This window comes from Mesoplodon mirus (genome assembly GCF_964341445.2).
Source record: "Mesoplodon mirus genome assembly, chromosome: 3".
In the NCBI taxonomy this organism is placed as follows: Eukaryota; Metazoa; Chordata; class Mammalia; order Artiodactyla; family Ziphiidae; genus Mesoplodon; species Mesoplodon mirus.
The window spans coordinates 160,005,164-160,027,737 of record NC_138978.1 but is presented as its reverse complement, the minus strand read 5'-3'; the positions used below and the strand labels follow the sequence as shown (position 1 = coordinate 160,027,737).

Sequence of the window (22,574 nt, the reverse complement as noted above, 5' to 3'; positions counted from 1 at the left end):
GGGCTCGAGCGCGAGATGTCACCGCCCCCGCCGCTGCCGCCGCCGCCGCCGCCGCCGCCGCCGCGAGTTGCCGGGGCGGACGCGCAGTCCACCGCGCGTGGAGAGCGGGGGAGCGGCTACGGGGGCCGCGGGAGCTACTGAGAGGACGCCGGGGTTGGGCTTTCTCCTCGGCCAGACCCCACCCCACCCTGCCGATCCCACCCCCTGCTCCTTCCTCCCCGGGGGCGCGCGCTCGGGTACGCGCTCGGAAGTCAGGGGTCGGTGGCGAGTGCCGGCTGTGTCCCGGGTGGGAGAGGGAGGCGCGGAGGCGGCGTGCGGGGAAGTGGTTAGCGAGCCGCGCAGTTCTCGCCAGGGGCGCCCTCCGGACCGCCTCTCCGCTGCGAGCCGCCGCCACTGCCCGTCCGGAGAGTCCGGCCACTGGGCCCCGAGGCTCAGCCTGCTGAGCGGCCTCCGAGGGACGCCGCTGCGCGAGAGGAGCGCGCCCGCGCTCTTGCCTTTGCCGTGGCCCAGCGCGCGGGCGGCGGGATGAGGGGTAGCAAACCGGCCGCGCCGGCGCTGCGGCCGCGGGGCGGCCTCTGGCGGGTGTTGGCTGTGCTGGCGGCCGCTGCGGCCGGCTGCGCCCGGGCAGCCATGGACGAGTGCACGGACGAGGGCGGGCGGTCGCAGCGCTGCATGCCCGAATTCGTCAACGCCGCCTTCAACGTGACCGTGGTGGCCACCAACACGTGCGGGACTCCGCCCGAGGAGTACTGTGTGCAGACCGGGGTGACCGGGGTCACCAAGTCCTGTCACCTGTGCGACGCCGGGCAGCCCCACCTGCAGCACGGGGCAGCCTTCCTGACGGACTACAACAACCAGGCCGACACCACCTGGTGGCAGAGCCAGACCATGCTGGCCGGGGTGCAGTACCCCACCTCCATCAACCTCACGCTGCATCTGGGTAAGCGGTGACAGCCCCATCCCGTACTACTGCTCACCCCCTCACCCAGCCTGCGGGGACCAAACAGCCGCGTGGTGGCTCTCTGCTCCCCAGCATGGGCCACACAAAAATTCCCTTCTCCAACTTCTAAACTAGATCTAGCACTTAACATCCCGCTAGCCAAGATGCTTCCCGCCAGCATCTCTCTCTGTTTGCTTTCCTAGTCTATCAATAACTTAGCCGGATTTTCGCCCCCTTGATTATTCGCCATTTCGGCTGTTTTGGTCCCTCGTTCCTGAAACGTTAATCAGAAACCCCCCTCCTCGCTTGTCCACCTTTAGCACTTTTACCTTGTTTTAAAAGTCTTTCTCTCCACGGTTGAGGGTGATTGCTGTTTGCTTTGCTGAATAAGCTAGAGAGGAAAGGGTCTAAGTTAAGGGGATTTGAGGGCAGCAAGTGACTTTACTACCGCTGTTGCCTATGTGTAATTAGAATAGAAGTTCACTTTTAAAGTTACTGTTCTTTAAAGTTGTTCAGCTTTAATTAAGGGCCACAGAGCGATTTCACTGATAATCCTGGTACAGACAAAACAAAAGGAAGTATCTGCACTCACTGTAATTGTTGGGTACAGTTTTGTCCCTGAGTAAAAAGGCTCTCCTCACTGTCTTTCCTTTTGCTTTGATTCAAAGCAAGTGTAGAAGCATGTGTAAGTGACCTTTTAGCAATCAGGAAAGGGTTGTATAGAAAACTTCATTACTGGGTGGTGGACGAGGATGGATATGTTTATCCCCGAGTATTAAAAACCATGTTTGATCTGGGTCAGTTTTTCTTCATCGTTGAAATATACAAACAAGCAGAATGATTCGTTATTGTGTTTAACAGAGTAACATGCGTGAGAAACTGGCATTGACGGGCAGAGCTTCAGTCCCGTTGCAGACCAGTAGCTGGTAGTAATGAACTTCCAGAGCGAACAGCGTGCCACGCCATTCTTCTATCAAAGCAGTATAATTCTGTAAGGCTAGTAACATTATTTGGGGAATCTTTGAAAGGAACGTTTGGTAGGCACATGGTTCTTTTGGTCGTGGTTTTTGTATTTTTCTTTCCACTGCTCTCTGTTACATTAAATTTTATGAAAGCATCAAGATTCTAGAGAAAGTACTTTGAAAAGTGGAGTTAAATTGCTGTGTGTGGAGCAAGTTTTAGAAAAACAGTATTTAGCAGCTTTGTAGTAAATATCATTTTATTTGTAGACAAGTCATTAGGAAGATGAAACTTTTCAAAAATAAGTTCATAAACTGGAACTCTAAGGCACCTGTTTTTCAGAGATGGAAGAAATAAACTGAGTTCAGTTTTTCAAAGGTATTGGAAACATGGAACTAAGCAGTATCTTGGAACAGGTGCCTTTCTAAAGATTCTGCAAGAGACCTAGGGCCTCCTAAGACTTTGTGGGGATGCTCTTTATCACTTTTCTCCTAAGTGTTGTATTTTCAAACTTGCCCAAGATTAGTTTTGAAATTTGTATCCAATTATTTAAAAAAATTTTTTGTCTTTTTAAAGCTTCTGTGTTGAATTTTGAATGCCTACAACGTCTTATTTATTTTATGTATTTAGAAATATTAAAAATTTCAAAGCAAAAGCACAGCCTTGATGTCTCAAATGCCTGAGATTCAACTGAAAATTTCTGAATAAGAATCTCTTATTTAGGTAAAGATAGGGCTGTCAATCTGGACCTTCTGAATTTTCTGCTGTGAGCACTATGTAGCAAAAGGTTATTTCAGGTGATGGTAGAGGAAGGTAGATTACTCAGTGATTACTTCTTATTACAAAGATAATGTGTTAGGTAAGATAGTATCCGTCAAGTTAGGTTGCTACTACTGGGAGGCCGATATATGAGCTTTGGGTCCTAGTGATTAAAAAGCTTGAAAGACTTTTTACTCTGAAAACGTTATATATGCTTGAACTTGTTTTGCTGAAAAATTCTTCAGTTTTTGGTAACATTCTTGCTAAATGAAGTTCATAAAACTATAGATTTAAAACGTCTAAGTAAATAAAAGTTATTTAAAATAGTTTTCATACAAATACTGTAAGAACATTTACTTGAAGATTTTTAGATAGACAATTTCTAAAACACTTGACTAGAAGTTATTGTACTTGTTGCATCAGAAATGCTGTCCTGGGGGAAACGGTGTGTGGAGAAGATGGGGAAGGGGAGGGAGATTTGTGTGTAGTGGCGTTGATGTCTCAATCTCTTTCTCTCCCCCCTCTCTTTTTTCATGACAAGGATATATGTATTCATGAATGTTATGATCTATAACTTAATGACAGATAGGCAGGGCTTTATGTATTATTGTGTGTTTTGATATTCAGCATATTCACTCCCTAACTCCAGTTACTCCATGGGCTCTAGCTAACTAATTATTTCCCATGAATTCAAGGACCATGACTGTTTGTGCATCTATTAAATCTCCCATCCAGTTCAAATTTCACATACCCTTAAACAAGTGATGCATATTGTGCTTTGCCCTTACAGAGCATGTGAAACTCGAAGGGAGCAGTGTGAAAGAACTAGGTCTAGCCACCACTTTTGTAGCCTTCCTTTTGATGTTGAACTTTAAGCACAGTAAACTTTAAAATAAGCAAAGTCAGATCGCAGTTAAGTAGTCACAAGAAATATACATATTTTGCCAGTGATCCTAAGACTTTTTTTAGTGTAAAAGTAAAACATGACATAGTGAATTAAAACAGTATAACGACTAGTGAGTCTCTTCATCTCCATTTGCTAAGTTGCCCTAGAGTCTGTCGCTCACAATTTTTTATGTAACCTTCCAGAAACATTTCATGCATACACATGTATGTATAAAATTACACGATCATTTTAACTGGTACCTTTTTTGGGGGGTGAGGCATATTTTAAGATGGCAAGTACAAATTAGGTGATTGTACCATTATCATCACTTGTACAAAAGCCAGGAAAATCAGCATTGTTTCTGTAAGCAGCCATGTCTTAAGCACCATTTACAGTTATCCGGGGTACAGGGTGCAATGTATGCTTAGATATAATGAGTTAAAGTTGCTATGGGCATCAGAACTGCATTTTCTGCCTATTGTGGAGAGAAATCTCAGCAAGACATCCTTTTCTAAAAAGAAGTCTTTCTTATTTTACCTTTCACTTCTGGATCTTCTCTCCTAACTCCTATATGAATTATTCAATTGCTTTTTAAAAGTTTGGCTTTTGTGTTTTGTAATAAGTTATAATAAGTTTTATCCTTATCAGCAGAGTAGTTGATAGTAAGATTGTATCTGAGGATTTGCCTTTTATTAAACAGCCCCTTTAATTAACTTGATAGTCACTGTAGATGAAAACTTGGCAGACTGGGTGTCCAGTCTGCCAGATTGGTGTCCAAGCTCCTTATAAGCTTTAAGAGCAGACAGTGATTAAATGACGCTTTTAAGCTGTATCTAAATATTGTTTTTGTGTGTCTAAATCATAATAATTGCTATATAAGGGTATTACATTTTATTCTGTTTGGTCCCCTTAGTGTGTATTTAACATGAAACAAACAGCAAATTTTTTTCCCCGAGAATATCTTTGCGAGGTAGGTTCTGACTCTGTTAGAACTCTGGTGACTTCACTGTGGTATTTGTGCACCCTGAGGGGACACTATTTTAGTTTGTCTTACAAAGGCCTGATTTACATTTTGCAGGTTTCAACTTGAGGAGTTAAGGAGCTCTTCTTTAGTGGCCAGCAGTTGGTGAACACAGTTTTATAAAGTTGCTGTTGGCTGTTTTCCTGTTCTACAATTCACTGCTTTTTCCGTAAATACCTTTTTCATGTTTCTAAAGCATTCAGAAAAACAATTTACACATTAGGAGAAAATTTGGAGCTGTGAGCTCCCCTCCCCCCATTATTTTGTCATTGGCCACATTTGTGGGAGGGATAAAGTTTGACTATTTCAATTCTAAATCCTTTTAGGAAGTTGGACATGCCTTTTGCTATGCACTCCTTTCCCTGTGCATACATTCTCACGTTATTCTCCCAAATATTCTGCAAACATATTTTAAATACCTAATAAATACGTGGTGCAGTACCTGATAGAAAGGTATAGAAGATTGAAGGTCCATTCTTCAGAAGTTTATACTCTGTTAGATGGAATTTTCATACCCAGATGTAATGCCATTACAATAATAAATCAGGAGTTCTTTTATAATATTTTACAGTTTATAAAGCCTCCAGTTTATCACTGATTAGATTTTCATAACTCAGTGAGGGAAGGCAAAGATGAGGGTCCTGAAGTTGTGATTTGCCAAAAATTATGGTGGAGGTAGGTTTTTGACTCAGTCTAACATACTAGCTCCTGCAGTTCTTCGTTTCTCTAACAAATCTCTCAGAAGAATGACTAGTTTATTCCAGGGCAACTTTAAAATATCAATACAAGTTCATGTACATACTGATTCAGAGATACTAGACTCCCTTGGTTTTCCTCCTGTTCCCTCTGTTCCTTTTCATTTATGTTTCTTGATTCCTTTTTTTTTTTTCATGCTACTCACTCTCCCTGAATGAAGTCCTCTAAATCTCAAGGCTTCCATTACTATTTGCAAATCAATAGGTTCTAAATTTGTATCTTCAGGACAGCTTTTTCTCCATGTGGGACATGGTCAGTTTGATATGTCCAGAGGCCATGTCCAAAACTAAATTCATTCCTTACTGTCTTATCCAGTTCAAAGCTGTATCTTAATGAACAACACTACTTTATTCCTGAGGCTCTCAACCAATCTTTTGCCAAGAACCATGCTTCATAGGCTTTCATCAGTAAAGATTACTCTGTTTGGCCAGCAGATAGCATCCACTGCTGGATCTCTGGGCAGCTGTAACTCCACCACTTTCTTTCCCACCCATCCTTACTACAATCTGCCCAAGACTCCACTTTCACTTCCTGTATCCAGCCATATGTCTCTTGGATCCTTATCTTTATATCTGCTTTACTGTAACCCCCCATGGAACTTCACCTTGATTACTGCAACAACTTGCTAACGAATTGGTGATCTTTCTGCCTTCAGTTTTGCTCTTTCTATTCAGGCAGCCATCGCTTTGGACTGAGCAATAGTTCTAAAATGCAAATCTGATGATATCGTTTCCCAGCTAAAAATTCTGTAGTGATTCCTCAAGCCTTTAGGATAAAATCCAGATGCCTTGGCATGGTGTATAATGTACTTTAGGATCCGGACCTTTATAACCTCTAGGCTTATCTTTTGTCATTTCATGTGCTTGAAGGGCTGTTTCTTTGGTTTGACACTTCCAGGTGTCATCACCTTCAGGAATCCTTCTCCAGTTTCTTTCTCTCCCTGGCCTGGATTAGGTGTCCTACTCACACGACCCTGTAGGTATCTACCACAGCACTTATCACATGGTATTGTCTTGTTTCTTTACTTGTCTGTCTCCACTTCTAGACCATGAGGTCTTTGAAGGCAGGGTCAGGGACTTAGTCATCTTTTTAGTTTAGTTGAATATAACTAACATTAGTTAATTGCTTGCTATGCCTCAGCACCATACAGATTCCTGGGTGTATAATGATTCATTGGACATTGCCCTGAACTCATGGAACTTGTGGCTTAGATGTGGAGACCTAGGTCTCTAGCCTGGGGGTAGGCAAATTATAGCCCACAGACTAAATCCAGCCCGGGGCTGCCACCTATTTTTGTATGGGTGATGAGCTAAGAATGGTTTTTACATGTTTAATTGGTTGAAAAATCAAAAGAAGAAAAATATTTTCTGACATGTGAAAATTATATGAAATTCAAATTTTAGTATCCATAGTTTTATTGAAACACAGTCAAGTTCATTTATTAACATATTGTCTCTGGCTGATTTTGCACTACAAAGGCAGAGTTGAGTAATTGTAACAATAAGTCCTGGCCCACAAAGCCTAAAATGTTTACTCTCTGACCCTCTACAGGACAAGTTTGGTGACCTCTGCTCTAGACCGATACGTTCAATGTTATATAATAAGTTTTTAGGTAAAAGGTGCATACACAGGGCTTCCCTGGTGGCGCAGTGGTTGAGAGTCCGCCTGCCGATGCAGGGGACACGGGTTCGTGCCCCGGTCTGGGAGGATCCCACATGCCGCGGAGCAGCTGGGCCCGTGAGCCATGGCCGCTGAGCCTGCGCGTCCGGAGCCTGTGCTCCGCAACGGGAGAGGCCACAACAGTGAGAGGCCCGCGTACCGCAAAAAAAAAAAAAAAAAAAAAAATAGGTGCACACACACAAAGCATTCACGAGGCTGGAGGGTTTGCTTAACAGTGTGTCTGGCATAGTGTTCAGTAAATATATGAAGAGTGAGTAAATAAATGAATGCCTGAATTATAAGAAGTCCCAAAACACTGCACATTAATTTATATTCTTCTCAGTAACACTTTTGAACTTGAGTTTATTTTTATCAGTGCCATCTCTGCATTTTCTTGAGATTTATGCCACTGTGAATGTGGTACTTGGTTGTTTTATTTCTGTAGCTTTATAAAAAAGTACTAAGTTGGGTATGGAACTGATACAGAATTGAAAGATCTGTGACTGTCCTGTTTTGGTGTAAAAATTAGACTTTTATATGATTTGAAGTCAGCTGGATAAATTTTATGAGTAAACTACTTGCTCAGGTTTGAATCTCACATGTGAATATGTTTCTGAAATTTTAATGTTAATGTTGTGTGTTTTTTCTTTAGAAATGGACATAAATTTTATTTTAAAATATATATTCACATGTTTGTTGTTGAAATAGACTCTAAAAGGGTATTATTAAGCAGTTGTGGAGAAGGGTTGCAGTGAAATATCTTATTTGCTTATTGTGTGTGGCATCATTTTTAGTTTATTTAATTCATTATGGGTACACTCAGGAGACCGGCATACTGAGGTATGCCTTCTCTGCAGGATAGTGAAGAACCACATGAAAGTGGTTAGACAGATGAATAATAACCACTTATTTGCCTAGATTTAACAGGCAGCAGAACCAACAGATGCTTCTTTCCTTGTTGCTTGTTTCCAGCTGTACTTAATTGACAGCTCCACTGCTGGTCTGTTTGAGTTTTAGGGAAAAGTGTCAAAGTTTAGAGCAGAACTGTTTGTTTATTTTTACTGCCCAAAATTCCAGAGAGGATTTTTTAAAATAAGGGATTAATCTGTCCCTTATCTTAAATTGTCAAAGGATAAAATTTCAAGATGACTGTGTGCCGGTTCTATTACTTTGCCTGTTTCTTGCCCTGAGATTTGTAAGAGGGCCTTGCTAAGATTTGCAAGCATCTCCTTTCTTGTAAAATGATAAAGTTAGATGTTTGCTCATTTGGGCCTAAAACGGACAGCTTGCTAAATGGAGTTAGCAGAAAACTCATTTATAGAAATGTCACTGCGGTTTTAGAGTCTTGTGCCAGACTGTGGTGACACTAATTAAGTACATCTGCTTTTCTTTCCATGGGCTCTTCCAGGAGGCCAGCCTAAAATAACTGGGTCCAGTCAGCCTGGTGCCCTATGCAGCTACATATTCATGAAATAAAATAAAGCAGACTTATCTCTTTCTTAGACAATGGCACTCTCAGATCTTTTGTGGCAAGGCTGGGAGATGGAGGGGATTTACATTATTTCTTTTAAAACTTTAGGAGTTTTAGTCCCTCAGCTCCCTTCTTTTACTCTTTGTTTCCAGCTGCATGGCTGCTTCCTATTATATTGCAGTCAACATTGGATTTTTGCTGTATCCTCTTTTTTTGTGTTTTTTTTTTTTGTTATTTTATCTTCTTTTTGTTTTGAAAGTTTTTGGAAATAAGGATTCAGAATCAACCTCCTTCACATTTTTTTTTAATTTCTTGAAATAAAAAATACAAGTGGTATTGTATAGAGTTACTCTGTTGTATAGAGTTAGGGACTCAATGAATTTTGTTCATGATGATAAATCACATTGTATGTGAAGGTTTCTGCTAACCAGAGCGATTGCCCAAGGCAGTGACTACAGAGATGCCTGTCAGTGTTTTCAGAGACACAGCTAGTAATCAGTCTTTTTTTTTTTTCTCCTTTATAGTTCCCACTTTACGTTCTGTATCTTGACCTGCATGGAGGTTACAAAGGTGTATACGTATGTACAGATTCAGAGCTGTACATTTAATATTTGTGTACTTTGTTGTATCTAAATTCTTCAAATTAGAAAAAAAGAATTAAAAGTTTCAACCTATTAAAATACAAAAAATAAATAGGTGATTTTGTTAGTTTGGGGTACGATTTTGGTTTAAAATAGGAGAGCACAGAATCTAAGACATAATCATCTAAGTTCTATTTCTCGTACGGTCTTTCTACCCTACCAGCAGTTGCTGGCATCAATAGGCATGTTTTTTGAGTGAAATGTTTTTTGAGAAATGTTTTTTGACCGAAGGGACACAAAACAAGCCAACCAGCTGATTTTCATTGAGGTATCAGCTGATTTTACTTGAAGTACCTACAGAGTGCGTTCAGAAAAGCATTCAGGTGAGCTTCGTGGTAAGTCTCAGGAAGTGGAGTGTGGACAGGTGTGCAGGAAGAGCAAGTTCTCTTTGCTCTTCTCACGACTATCTTTAGCCAGGTGATGGATTTGGTTGGTGCTTGGTGGTTTGAAGTGATAAATGGTAAGTTTGTGTTTTGGGGGGCAAGTTCAGAGAGTTCTCTAAGAATGTCCCTTTGGCATGTGCTTTTGTTACAATTCTGGTTTTTATAAAAGTTCTTACTTAAACTCTACAGTGAAAACGAAATATTCCACATATTGCATAAAATGTATAATGTGAAGACCCCATCTTCCTTCCTTTGACATGTTCTAGACAGTGGCTTCTTCTCATTGAGCCGTTTAGAAATAATACATTTGGGGCTTCCTTGGTGGTGCAGTGGTTAAGAATCTGCCTGCCAGTGCAGGAGACACGGGTTCGATCCCTGGTCTGGGAAGATCCCACATACCACGGAGCAGCTAAGCCTGTGTACCACAACTGCTGAAGCCCATGCACCTAGAGCCTGTGCTCTGCAACAAGAGAAGCCACCACAATGAGAAGCCTGTGCACCACGACAAAGACCCAATGCAGCCAAAAATAAATAAATAAATTTTAAAAAAAAGAAATAAGTCTGAAGCTTGAACTGTGTTTTGTGGCTTTCTTAGAGAAGTGTATGAAATTTTGTGAAGTATTTCCAACTAAGTGAAAAGACCCACTCAAAATGAGGTGAGCCTATTTGATTGTGATTTTAATTAGTTAGTGGGCAAAGTTCTTTTGTAAATAAAATTCTTTGCTGAGAAAATTCTTCTCTTATGGGCATTGTAATATGGAATGTGTAGGTAATATTGTTGAAACTCTTTATCCTCAGGTGATTTGTAATGTGTTTTGAGGGGATAAGACAAAAACATTCATGTACAGAAAATCAGTGGGAGAATATAAGCACAATAAACATAATTCAGTTGAAACTTTTTAAAGTGCTGAGGGAATACCTGCAAAGCACTTTGAAGAGTGTCGATGGCAGTCAACCAGGAAAAGCTTCTTGGGTCTTGAAGAAGAGTGGTAGACATGAGTGGAGGACTTTCCAGGAAGGGTGATTTGTTTGAATAAATGTCTAAGTAACCAGATAATGGTGAAGGCATTGTTTGCTTTTCATGGAGTAGTAGAGACTTGGAGGATGGGTTCTGAGGAGATGCGGATCATGAAAACTGGGCAACAAAAGAAAGTAAATTTCCTTTCATTGAGCACCCCTTGGTTGCCTCCTTGAATCCTTAAAACAATCTTGAAAACTACTGTTACCCCTATGGATAGTAATATGACTGGTGACTGCTCTAAGGTAGAACAGGTTGAATTTAGGTTGGAATTCAGACCTGCTGTGGATAGATTATGCTCTTGCCACTCTGCCATGTTAGAACAAGCGTGGTAAGTGACGGAGAACTGTAGAGGACCTTTAATTAGGAAGTGAAATGAAAGTATACCAAACCAAAGGACTGAGTCTGGTTTCTCTGACAGATCTCTGCTTGAGCTCTGGATTTGGAGTGCCTCTTTTAAAAAGATCTTTCCACTTATTTGTGAAGAACAGAGGATTGTTAGCAATGGGAAAATACTAGGTTTGGGGTACTTATACTAGTTTTATATTTAGCTGTTAACGCTTCTAGGAATTTCTAAGGAATTTATTGAATTTCAGAATGAGATTCTGTGTTTTGTCAGTGTCTAATGATAGGAAAAGTGTACCACATACCCTGTTTCCTGAGGGGTGGTCAGGGGAATGCCACCTTATCTCCTTTCTGCCTTATCCATGACTCCTTTCTGGTTGTTGAGAATGGCTGAGTTAGTTCAGTTGCTTACTTTATCTGACATCCTTAAAGATAAGGCTGTCAGGGCCATCTCCAGGTTCTACTTCGTTTCCTCTGCTTCAAGTAAATTCTAACTCTTAGTTGGTGGCCTTTTTGTTGTTCAGGTTTGCTAACTGAAAGGTCTAACCACCTTTTATTGATTGATAAATAACTACTGTGGTCCCAGGAGATTTCTTTGTCACTGTTTCATCTTTCAGGCTCGGAAGTGACTTCCTTCACTTTGATTTCTGTATATGTTAGTTTGTAAATCTACAACTCTGTCTATCTATCTTATCTGTGTATCTATCATTCACTCTTTATCTCCTTAGTTTCCCCAGAGCATTCCTGAGCTAAGGTTCAATCAGGGGACTCCTAGATATCTTAAAATTTTAAAAAAGAAAAAATTTTTTTTGCTTCCTCTCTGAAGAAGGGGGTTACATTTCCCACTTAGGTTTTGTATTTTGGGTTTCTCCCCCACTGCATACTACCTCCACTTCTACAACTCAATATTAAGTATTACTGAATCACAATCCTGCTTTCTTTACAGACCTGCTTTGTCCACATTGCATTTCTGTGATACATGTGGTTACATCATCACATCCTAGTAACTGTTGATATTTAAATTCACATGCTCAATTTTATTTCTTATGGGAAGAATGGCACCCATTGCTACATTTGAGGCCGAGTATTGGGCTTAAAATGCCCCCACCCCTTTTGCCAGTTGGTAAAATACAGAAGCATAAGTATTTTCTAAGTAAGGGCTTTTCCATCAACTTTCTTCAAAGAGAATACAAGGATCTTAAGTATTTCCAAGAGAAGAGCTTCACAGTTTTTGAAAAGGGGGTCATGACCGCTTGATGAAAATGAGTTGAACAGCTTTTATTGAGCTTTCTGTTCATTGGCAGGGACTGGGAAATGATGTTTTCCTGCTCTGGCAGCACAAATCCTGATTAGAAACAGGAATGGTCTGCACACATGTTCTCAAAATCTGAGATCATCTTATTATCAGAAACTATTAAGAAATAAGTTATAGTAGCTTGGCAATGTAAAGTGATTAGATCTAGAAATGGATTTTGTTTTCTGACCCTATCCTGTACAACATTTAGACCTTTAGTTTTCTGGAATATTGGCATCTCTGGACTTCTGAATATGTGGCTAACTAGAATAATTTTGGAGTTGGAAGGAAACTTAGGAAAGTTTAAGCTGTAAAAAATATGTTTTAGGGATGGGTCCTGGTTTAATTTACTTAATCTCTTACCAAAGAAGTTAGGGTATAGTTGCCTTGGTTTAGCAGTTTATCTATGCTTCAGTGTTGCTGTTCCTCCTCTAGTGGTTCCTTCTCCTATGGACCTTATTCTGATAGGACTGGTGACTTGTCCTGTTGTTTTGGTGTCACTGAGTTTTTATTTTTTTTAATGAAAAAAATTTTTTTCATTAAAAAATTTTTTTAAATACATTTATTTATTTTTAGCTGCGTTGGGTTTTCGTTGCTGCATGCAGGCTTTCTCTAGTTGTGGTGAGCAAAGGCTACTCTTCGTTGCAGTGCGAGGGCTTCTCGTTGCGGTGGCTTCTCTTGTTGTGAAGCACGGGCTCTAGCCACGCGGGATTCAGTAGTTGTGGCATGAGGGCTCAGTTGTGGCTCGCGGGCTCTAGAGTGCAGGCTTAGTAGTTGCGGTGCACAGGCTTAGTTGCTCTGTGGCATGTGGGATCTTCCCAGACCAGGGCTCAAACCCGTGTCCCCTGCATTGGCAGACGGATTCTTAACCATTGTGCCACCAGGGAAGCGCTAAGTTTTTAGATTATTACTATTATTTAAACGCCAGATCGTGATCTGGTAGAGATGAGCATCCTGAAATTTTCATTGAAGTTGTGTTCTTTTTGGAGGTGGGAAGAAACATGAGGCTAAAGGTGAATATTGTGTGGGGAGAGACAGTTGGAAACCAAAGAGCAATTGTCTACTTTAATTGCTTTGGTCATGTGGTTACCCCTTCATGGTAAAGGGGTCATGTTCTGTGGGGTTGAGCATCTAGGATTAACTTTCAGAGTGTCTCTATGCATAGTTGTGAATTTATAGTAAGTATTTTAGATAAGTTCATGGGATAGAAAGTCTATCGAATACCAAATTCTTACAACTCTGTTACAGATTATGAAAGTTTGTGAGACCGTCTGTAATGCAGCTGTAATAAAATTTGTTTACTTTATCAGGATTGCTTTAGGGGCTCAAGCTGGTTTTTTTTTTACTACTGTTTTCAGCATTTTTGCTGCTTGGCAAGAAATAAGTTAGCATCAACTCCTGGTGCAATTGGAATCATTCAGTTTTGCGGCCATTCTGATAAAGCTTTGGTTTTATACTTATGCCCACTTTAAAGTTCTTATATCCTGGCACAAGGCATGGATGGTAAATCTAGGGTATCAGAAATCGACTGATTCTGGATATTAACATACTTTCCAGATGTTTGGAGAATGTAGGCTTGTTTTCTTTGCCTCTTTGTGTGTGTTCTTCTGTGTGTATCTATATCTGTGCTTCCCTGTGTTTTTATAGGAAAACCTCTTGGGGAAGGGAGAGTCTGCTTTTTGGACTGGGAAATAAAATAAGTATTAAATTTTTTTGGTGAAACCTTTGAGTTGGTAGTGCCATTGCTGTGAGAGAAAGGAGAGGCAGCTTTGTTCCCGTAACGGAGACTGTTAGGAAGGCTGGTGTTGGGGTGAGACTCTGTGGAAGTAACTAAAAAGACTTCTTCACATCTCCAGTGATTTTCAATTATGAAATGGGCCACGAATGCTCTGAATCAGCAGCCTTTTAACCATGCCTGACTAAATAGACCTTGTTTTTGAAATTCACAGCAGTGTCAAGATCCCTGCTGTCTTTTTGTCCATCCTGCTAACACACAGCTGTTTTTGTTCATAGATCATTTTGTGTTCAACTGCCTGGTTACTTCCTCAGGTCCCTTTTATGGTGAATAATGGACACCTGGGGGTTTGAACACCCAAGTGTGTGGTTATTCAAACAGGAAGTCTCGAGGAAGCACAGTAACCTTGTCAGAGGGACAAAAGGTGGAACGGGAAAGGGCATTGATGATTTTAGGCTTAAAACATCTGCAGGGAAACATCTGACAGTTTCTGAGATATGGACATTCTGCAGCTTACAAAAGGGATGGTTTATTTGGAACTTGTTTCATTTTTTTCAAACATTTGGAGTCTTAAGCGCTAATCCATGACATAGAAATGGAGGTGAAAAAAGAAGCAATGTGGCATCATTGGTATTAAAAACAGGAAGGAAGCTCTGTGGGTCTTGGAAAGAAGGTGCAACAACTCATCTTTACCAGAGGTAACAATGAGGCTGTACACAGGAGTAAGCAAATGGGTTGGATTTGACAGGGACTGCAGGAGCTGATGTGGTTGGATTGGATTAAAAGATGATTTTATACAGAGCCTATGATTATTGAGCACTGGAAGAATATGAGATAAAGAAGAATGTGAGTTGTACATAAAAAGCGTGTAGTCTAGTGGGAGAGCGAGCATGTGTACATCAACAAATATACTCTGAGACAAAATATAAAGTGCTGTAAAAGAAGGATAAAAATTCCATGTGACTGCAAAGAACTGATTGTAGCTGGTCAAGAGAAATGACTTCGCAGAACGTTTATCTGGTGACCTTTCAGATTTCTACCAACCTTGAGATTCTTTGATTATATGATGGAGGATTTGTTAGAACTAGTCACATAAATCCTGATTTTAGATTTAAAAATGAAAATTAAATCTGAAAGTTAGAGAAGGGTGTAGCACTGCGTTGACAGCAGTTCATATGATGATGCAAATGCTAAAGAAAAGAAGTCAGTTTTTGGCTTAATTAGTGGAAGCAGTGGTATTCAAAGGAGTACTAGATATGTTCACTGTGTGATTGGAACTCTGCCCTTAAGTTCCAGGCATAGTAAACATGTTCAGACAGCATGGGCGCTACATCTTCTTGATTCCTTACTTTGTTTATTTGGTTACCTTCTCATTGTCCTTCAGAACTCATGGCAAATTTCAGTTTCTCTGGGAAGATATTGATTTCTAATTCCTCCTACCCCTCCATAGCATTTGCTGTCATGTTGTTCAATGCCCATACATTCATTCATTCCTAAAAATCACTGACCATATTGCATGCCTATGATGTGAGAGGTGCTAGATTGTATTGTTTTGTTTCCCCCCTTAGACTGAATTCATTGAGGATAAGATGAATTTATTGATTTATTAATTCATTCACCTAACAAATATTTATTAGTGCCTGTTACGTAAAAGGCACTGCAGAGTGCTAGAGATAGGACAGACAGGAAGACCTAGAGCTTAACTTCTGGGTGAAAAGCATGCAGAACAGAGGACCTGCCCAAGGAGGGTTCCCTTGGCTTTCTTTTTTACGTTGGCTTATATATTCCTAGTGTATAGCATAATACCTTTCATTTAGTAGTAGGTGCTCAAAAGTTTGCTGAATGAATGAATTCCTATTTCTGTGAGGCTACAGCCACAGAATGCAGATGAGGGTGAGACATGGCAGTTTTGTTTAGATTTTCCCAAGATGGAGTTTGCCTGTTACATAGGGTTATTGAAATTGGACAGGTGGAGTGGGATGGCTAGTCCATGATGTAGCTTCCTCACCAGTGTTGTTAGGTAAAAACTAAGCCATAGTAGTAAAGAGCCCCAATGATAAAGTAGTTCAAGAAACATAGAGGTTTCTCTTTCATGTGGTAGTCCTGAGTGAGCAGCAAGGTAGCTCTGATCCACACAGACATTCTGGGGCCCAGGGTCCTTTCATCTTCATGATTTGCCATCCCTTAGGGTGCTGTCCTCATGTGTGTGGTTGGAGCTGAGTGATAGCTACCTCTGTGTTACAAATGGGAAGATGCTGCTGAGGAGTGTATGCCTAACTTTCAAGACTGAGACCCGACAGAGGTCCACATCATTGTATCATCTGCCACTGGAGAGCATTTAGTCACCTGGCCACTCATATATGCAGTGGAGGCTGGGAAATGTAGTCTGGCTGGGCAACCTTGTGCCCAGCCACAAATCTGTTACAGTGATGGAGGGTGGCGGGGAGGGGGACTGGTTTTGGCAGATGGCTCTGGCATGCCAACCCTCTACTATGGTATTGTGCCTGCCAGTTCCTGTGCTGGAGAATCCTCTCTTTCCTGAGTTTTGGTCTTCCTGAAGTACCTTCTTCAGAGGATCCCATTCTGTGGCTAGCTGTTTTAGGAAGTGGATCTAGAAAAACTAGCAAACATGCTCTCTGTAGACCTTCACACCCTAGGCCTTCAGGAGAAGAGCCTATGAAGAAAAGGGGTGCACGCTCGTCCTGCTCTTCTCAGTGTGCACCATTCACTCCATACCTTTGCACAATTCATTTTATTCTGAGACTACCAGGTTTCATTCCCATGGTCCCCTCCTGACACTGAGATCTCACTATGTTAGTGTTGGATACTTACACTGACCGGCTCTGTATCAGATTCATCTCGGAGGAGCACATCCTTGCAGAATCATTAAGTCTTGATTTACTTGACAGTAGTGATCATGTTTACCTTCAGCTGTGATGGATGAATCAAAGCTGTTTTAAAATCCAGATGTGTTTCGGAAACAGGAACTCCAGAAGTAGTAAAACAGTGCCTATTGTTTGTACCACTTACTGGTCACTTGAACATACAGTCTTGTTCTGGAATCTTTTTTAATGTGTATTTATCTTTTCCTTCAATATGAGTTGAGTTCATTGAGTGCAGGAGCTGTATTTTAACCATTAATTAGGTCAGAGACTTAACAGCCAGGTCCTCACTATCTCTGCAGTGAAATGTATTCATACTTTTATGAATTAAAGGCTGATTAAAGGCTATAAGGGCCTCACACTAGTTTAAGTCATGTTTTGTTGTCAGATATTATGAAAATCCTCTGCTGTTTAGAGATTTTTGGATATAGGATCACAGATAAAGGATTATGGACTGCATCACATTTGATTATATGTTATACCACTTTTACAGATAGTGAGAATAGAACTACTAAAGGCTATGTAAAAATTTGGCACATAATAGGCATTTGATAAATTGGTTATTATCTAAATTATTGAATAAAAGTCCATTTAATAGGAACTTCTATTTCATTGAAAGGGTGCATTTTAACAGCTGTATTTTAAGACGATTTGAGTGGATTATTAAATTATGGTAAGAGTATTTAGAATTCCAAATAGAGCATTAAATAAATGTTTCAAAGAAGTAGTTTATTGTTTTGTTTGTTTGATTGTTTTTTGTAGAAATGCAATTTCATCTCCAATGCCTCTGTTAGGAACCTGGCTGCATTAAAGCCATTTCATTCGAGATACTTTTTGAATTGGAAGTTAATTCTGATTTTCTTCTTGTTCTTAGAAGCATATGATTTCACTGATGTCTGTGTCCTTACTCTCTCCACACTTTATGCATCTCCCTCCCTATCTACCTACTTATCACAGCTTTTTTTTTCTTTCTGTCCAGTTGCTTTAAATCAGCAATAAATCAGTGTCTCTAGGAATCTTTAAAGAATCACTTATATTGAGAATGACTATATAAATGGTTATAAGTGATTGCTTTTGCCTCTAGGGTTCTCTCATCTTGGGTTTTGCTTTTTTTTTTTTTTTTTTTGCGGTACGCGGGCCTCTCACTGTTGTGGCCTCTCCCGTTGCAGAGCACAGGCTCCAGACGCGCAGGCTCAGCAGCCATGGCTCACGGGCTCAGCCGCTCCGCGGCACATGGGATCCTCCCAGACTGGGGCACGAACCCGTGTCCCCTGCATCGGCAGGCGGACCCTCAACCACTGCGCCACCAGGGAAGCCCGGGTTTTGCTTTCTAAAAGATTGTGGTCTCCTTGGATTGACATCATTTTCCTTTGGCTCATTGTCTTTATTTGCTCAGAGTCCTTTGCCATCACCCTTTGCCTAAATATATATCATGTTGTCCTCTGTGCTTTATCACCCCAGTTTCTTTTGGAAGGAAATTGCCTTCTCTAAAACTGCTTTTCCACGTTCTGGAAGTGTGAGACAGCAGCGCTGATTGTATCCCTCCTTGGTCACTCGAGCAGATCGTCTTGTTCTGGAGTCTTTTCAATGTGTACTTATTTTGTTTCTTCATATGAGCTCATTGAGGACAGGAGCTGTGGGTCAGCAACTTAGAGCCAGGTACCTGACTTGTGAAATCATAGGCATTTGAATATTCTTCGATTGTCTTCAATCACAAAACTCAGTTCTGAACTCGTGAGAAGCATAGGGCTAAATTCAGTAAATATGTCCAGACTTTTTGGAAAAGTGTTTGGAAGAGGTGTGTTTACTGATCTTTGGAGAAAGTCCACAGAGCTGTTTTCTCAAAATTTAAGACATCATCCGTGTTGTGGACAGTAAAAATAGAAGGCCTGTCTTTTTGTTCTGATGAACTTTCTTTTAAGAACCGAAGAATAGCTGGGACCAACCATAGTTTTGTTTCTTTTTGAGAAGCCTTGTGCTCCTTTGCAGGATCCACGATGCCAAGTTAAATACCTTTCTTTTTTTAGGAGAGCAGAGTTTCTCAGACTGAAACTTTTAAGAGTTTCTGTTTCACTAAGGATGGAGCACTTTAAAGTAGGTGTTTAAATTCCTTCCTCGTATCATTTGAAGGTTATTACAGTGTAATACTTCTTATAAATTCTTACTACTAATTGCCAGTGAATCCGGGGATTATTCCTCAAGGAGGAAGTCCTGTTGTCATCTAGGCTTGTGGTCCTCAAGTACTCCCCAATACCAAATTGAATCATCTGTGGAGTTTTTTTGTGTTTTATTTTGTTTTGAAATACATATGGTCAGCTGTGTATTACTGTGAGGTGTTGTTTTGCACTTACAGGTAAATGCAAGATAAAGTAGATAATTATGTTGTTTGTGCAGCAGATACTCTGTTTTAGTGGACAGACATCTGGAGTAGAAGTGAACACTTCTCTGTGAAGTACTTGAGTAGCTCTAGGAGCATTTCTGCCCACCCTCCCACCCTAGATATCCACTACCCTGGGTTTTATGTTTTATTCCCTTGCTTTTAAAAGAGAGTAGTTTATCATCTCTAGACAATGTATTGCTTGCTTTTGAGCTTTATAAAAATGGTTTATATAGTCATCAGTACCTTGCTTTATTCACTCAATACATTTCTAAGGTGTAGTTGTAATTCACTGATTTCCATTCCTGTGTAGTATTCTATTGTGATTATACTACAGATAATTTATGGATTATTCTGCTGATGGACTTTTTTTTGGTTGTTGTTATGATGAAAAGTATTCTGTGAACATTCTCACATGTGTCTCCTGTTGCTTATGTGGGAGTCACTCTAACTGGGTTGCTGGACCATAATGAGTGTCTTCATTTTTATGAGATAATGCAAATTGTTTTCCAGAGTGGTTGTGCCTGTTTAGATGCTCACCAGCAGTGTTAATAGACCGTTGATCCACATTTCGTATTGTTAGAATTCTTAAATTTTGCCCATTTGATGGTGTAAAATTATATCTCAGTCATTTTATTTATAAGGGCTAATATCTTTTCATGTATTTATTGGTCTTCCATATTTCCTCTCCTGTAAAATGTCTCTTTATGTTTTTTGCTCATTTATTAATTTGCCTGTTTATTGATTTGTAGAATTCTTCCTGTATTCTTGATACTAATCCTTCATCAATTATGTATTATCCATATCTTCTACCAGTGTGTGATTGTCTTCATATTCTCTATGATAGCTTTTGGACAGAATTTCTTCATTTTAATGTGTTAATTGATTTGTGTGTTGTCTTTATCTCCTAGGACAAGTCCCTTTCAAACATATTCTTCTATTTTAGAAATATCCTAGCTGTCCTTGGGCCTTTGTTCTTACACATAAATTTTAGAATGAGGTTGTCAGGTTCCTCAGTAACCTCTATTTAGATCTTGATTGAAATTGCATTGACTTTAGGCATCCATTTGGGTTGAATGGACATCTTGAAAATTTCAAGTCTTTCTATTCATGAGCATAGTATAATTTAGGCCTTTAATGAATTCCAGTAATGTTTTATAATTCTGTCCATGTGAACCTTGTCCTTTTTCTGTTATAATTATTTCTGGGTACATTTTTGTTGTTATTTTAACTTTTTTTTCTAAATTACATTTTCTATGTCTTTGTTGCTGGCATATAAAAATGTAACTGGTTTTTATATATTGATCTTATACCCCTTGCTTAATTCTCTTATTAATTCTAATTACTTGTCTTTAGACTCTTTTGGTTTTATATGTAGACAGTCATCATCTGTAAATAATAACAGTTTCGTTTCTTCCTACTGACCCTTAATTCTTTTATTTATTTTTTCTTTTCTTTGCTGTCTACAACAATATACAAAGTTCCTGTTTAAACATTCCCCTTAAGTAGTGTGATTTTTACAAAGCTTTGCTAATTTGATAGATGAGAAATGTTTTTATTTTAGGTTGCATTTCTTTTGTAATTGTTGAGGCTATTTTTTATTCTGTTGCATAATATTTATTTCTATAAGCTACCTCACTTCCTTTTTTTGTAAAGAGATACGGTATTAATACAAAATCTTTTTAGCTTAGCTTCTATTTTGGTATTTAACCACTTTAAGGAATGTTTTGGCTACAGGTTACAGTGAATTAAAATAGTTCAAATTTGGGAATTCCCTGGCATCCCAGTGGTTAGGACTCTGCGCTTTCACTGCTGAGGGCCCAGGTTCAATCCCTGGTCAGGGAGCTAAGAACCTGCAAGCCACGCAGTGCAGCCAAAAAAAAAAAAAAAAAATTAGCTCAAATTTAGTAATATACAGTTATTACTCACCTCTTCGGTAAAGTAGTCACCAAATTAGTTGTTATTCATACTGTTTGGCCTAAGTAGTATTTTGGATAATGAAAACATTGCTACTTATAAAATTCACTGAAGACTTGATTAAAACATTTGTTTCTCTAAGAAACAAAGCAAACTGTCTCAGTGGCACCTCCAGGAAGCACTGATAAAGGGACCTGGGTTTTAATATGTCTTCCTAACTGAATCACCCTTGACTTCAGAGTTTGATAAATTTCTCAAGCTCCTGAGATGTGTTAGGCCACTTGTCATGGTTTTGCTGTATCATTAACGTGGGTCATATACTTTAAGCTCTTTTCCCCTCTTTAAAACTGTCTTAATACACTTTGAAACCTTATTTATAATTGGAGAGGTGGATTGGATTTAGAGGTTTTGGAACAAAGAATGGTGAATCTATGGGAATCTGTAGAAAGATTGTCTTGTACAATGTAAAATGTGATAAATCTGAAGTTTTTTTAAGTTCTTGGGATAGATAAGCCTCATGGATTCAGCTGTAAACCCCAGAGAGGTGGTCCTCAGAGGAGAGTGTGGTACTGTCCCTTTAAGGGTATGTAGTAGACAGGAGGCAGAGGGGGTGAAGTGGGGAGGGGAGGCTGTCCCACGCAGCAAAGAAGTGCCCAAATCTTGCCCAACTTTGATTTCTCATGGGACATTTATGCTATTAAAAACCCAGTTATAAATATCTGAGCCTAGAATGTAACTTTGTCTTTATACATAAACACATTTTTTTTCCACATAACTTTATTACACATAATTTTCCATGAATACAGCCACCATGCAAATAAATAGTTTTTGAGCTTAGCAAGAGATTTCTCTGCCAAGAGTGCCTCTCATGGTGTTCACGTTGCCCATTCGGCACACGTGTAGATCACACTACGTTCTAGCACTCACAGAGTGATTCTGTGTGCTTATTTGTATATTTAGCCTCTTTTTTCTAAAATATCAAATGTCAAGAAAAGTGTTGATCTTCTTCAGTTGAAATTTTGGAATTTGCTTTTACAGCTTTTCCTGCACATGAATAGTTACCAACATGCCTATCCTGCCAACATGTTTTTTCTTTTGGAGTAATCAAATCATTAAGATTAAGTGAATATTTTACAAGGAAACATGCTGATAAAGTTGGCTGAGATATATCATTCTAACTCGTGTTCTCTACTTTGACAGTCTATAATTTGTCCTGACTTGTTATACCTATTCAGTTAAAGTGATATTTCTCTTTTTCTTAAAACACACAGGTTAATCTGGTGTGTTATTACTTTTGCTAACATCAATTTTTTTTTTTTTTTTTGCGGTACGCGGGCCTCTCACTGCTGTGTCCCCTCCCGCTTGCGGAGCACAGGCTCCAGACGCGCAGGCCCAGTGGCCACGGCCCACAGGCCCAGCCGCTCCGCGGCATGTGGGATCTTCCCGGACCGGGGCACGAACCCGCGTCCCCTGCATCGACAGGCGGACCTCCAACCACTGTGCCACCAGGGAAGCCCTGCTAACACCAAT

At 40.1% G+C, this 22,574-nt stretch overlaps 1 protein-coding gene across 1 annotated transcript in view; it reads left to right on the top strand.

Moving 5' to 3' along the window:
• The first annotated feature begins 441 nt into the window (after nucleotides 1–441).
• LAMC1 (laminin subunit gamma 1) overlaps nucleotides 442–22,574 on the top strand; it is a 126,134-nt gene continuing 104,001 nt past the window's right edge. The window contains exon 1 of the mRNA XM_082612925.1: nucleotides 442–940. Coding sequence (XP_082469051.1) covers nucleotides 526–940 — 415 coding nt within the window. The 5' untranslated portion in view covers nucleotides 442–525. The remainder of the gene's footprint in view (nucleotides 941–22,574) is intronic.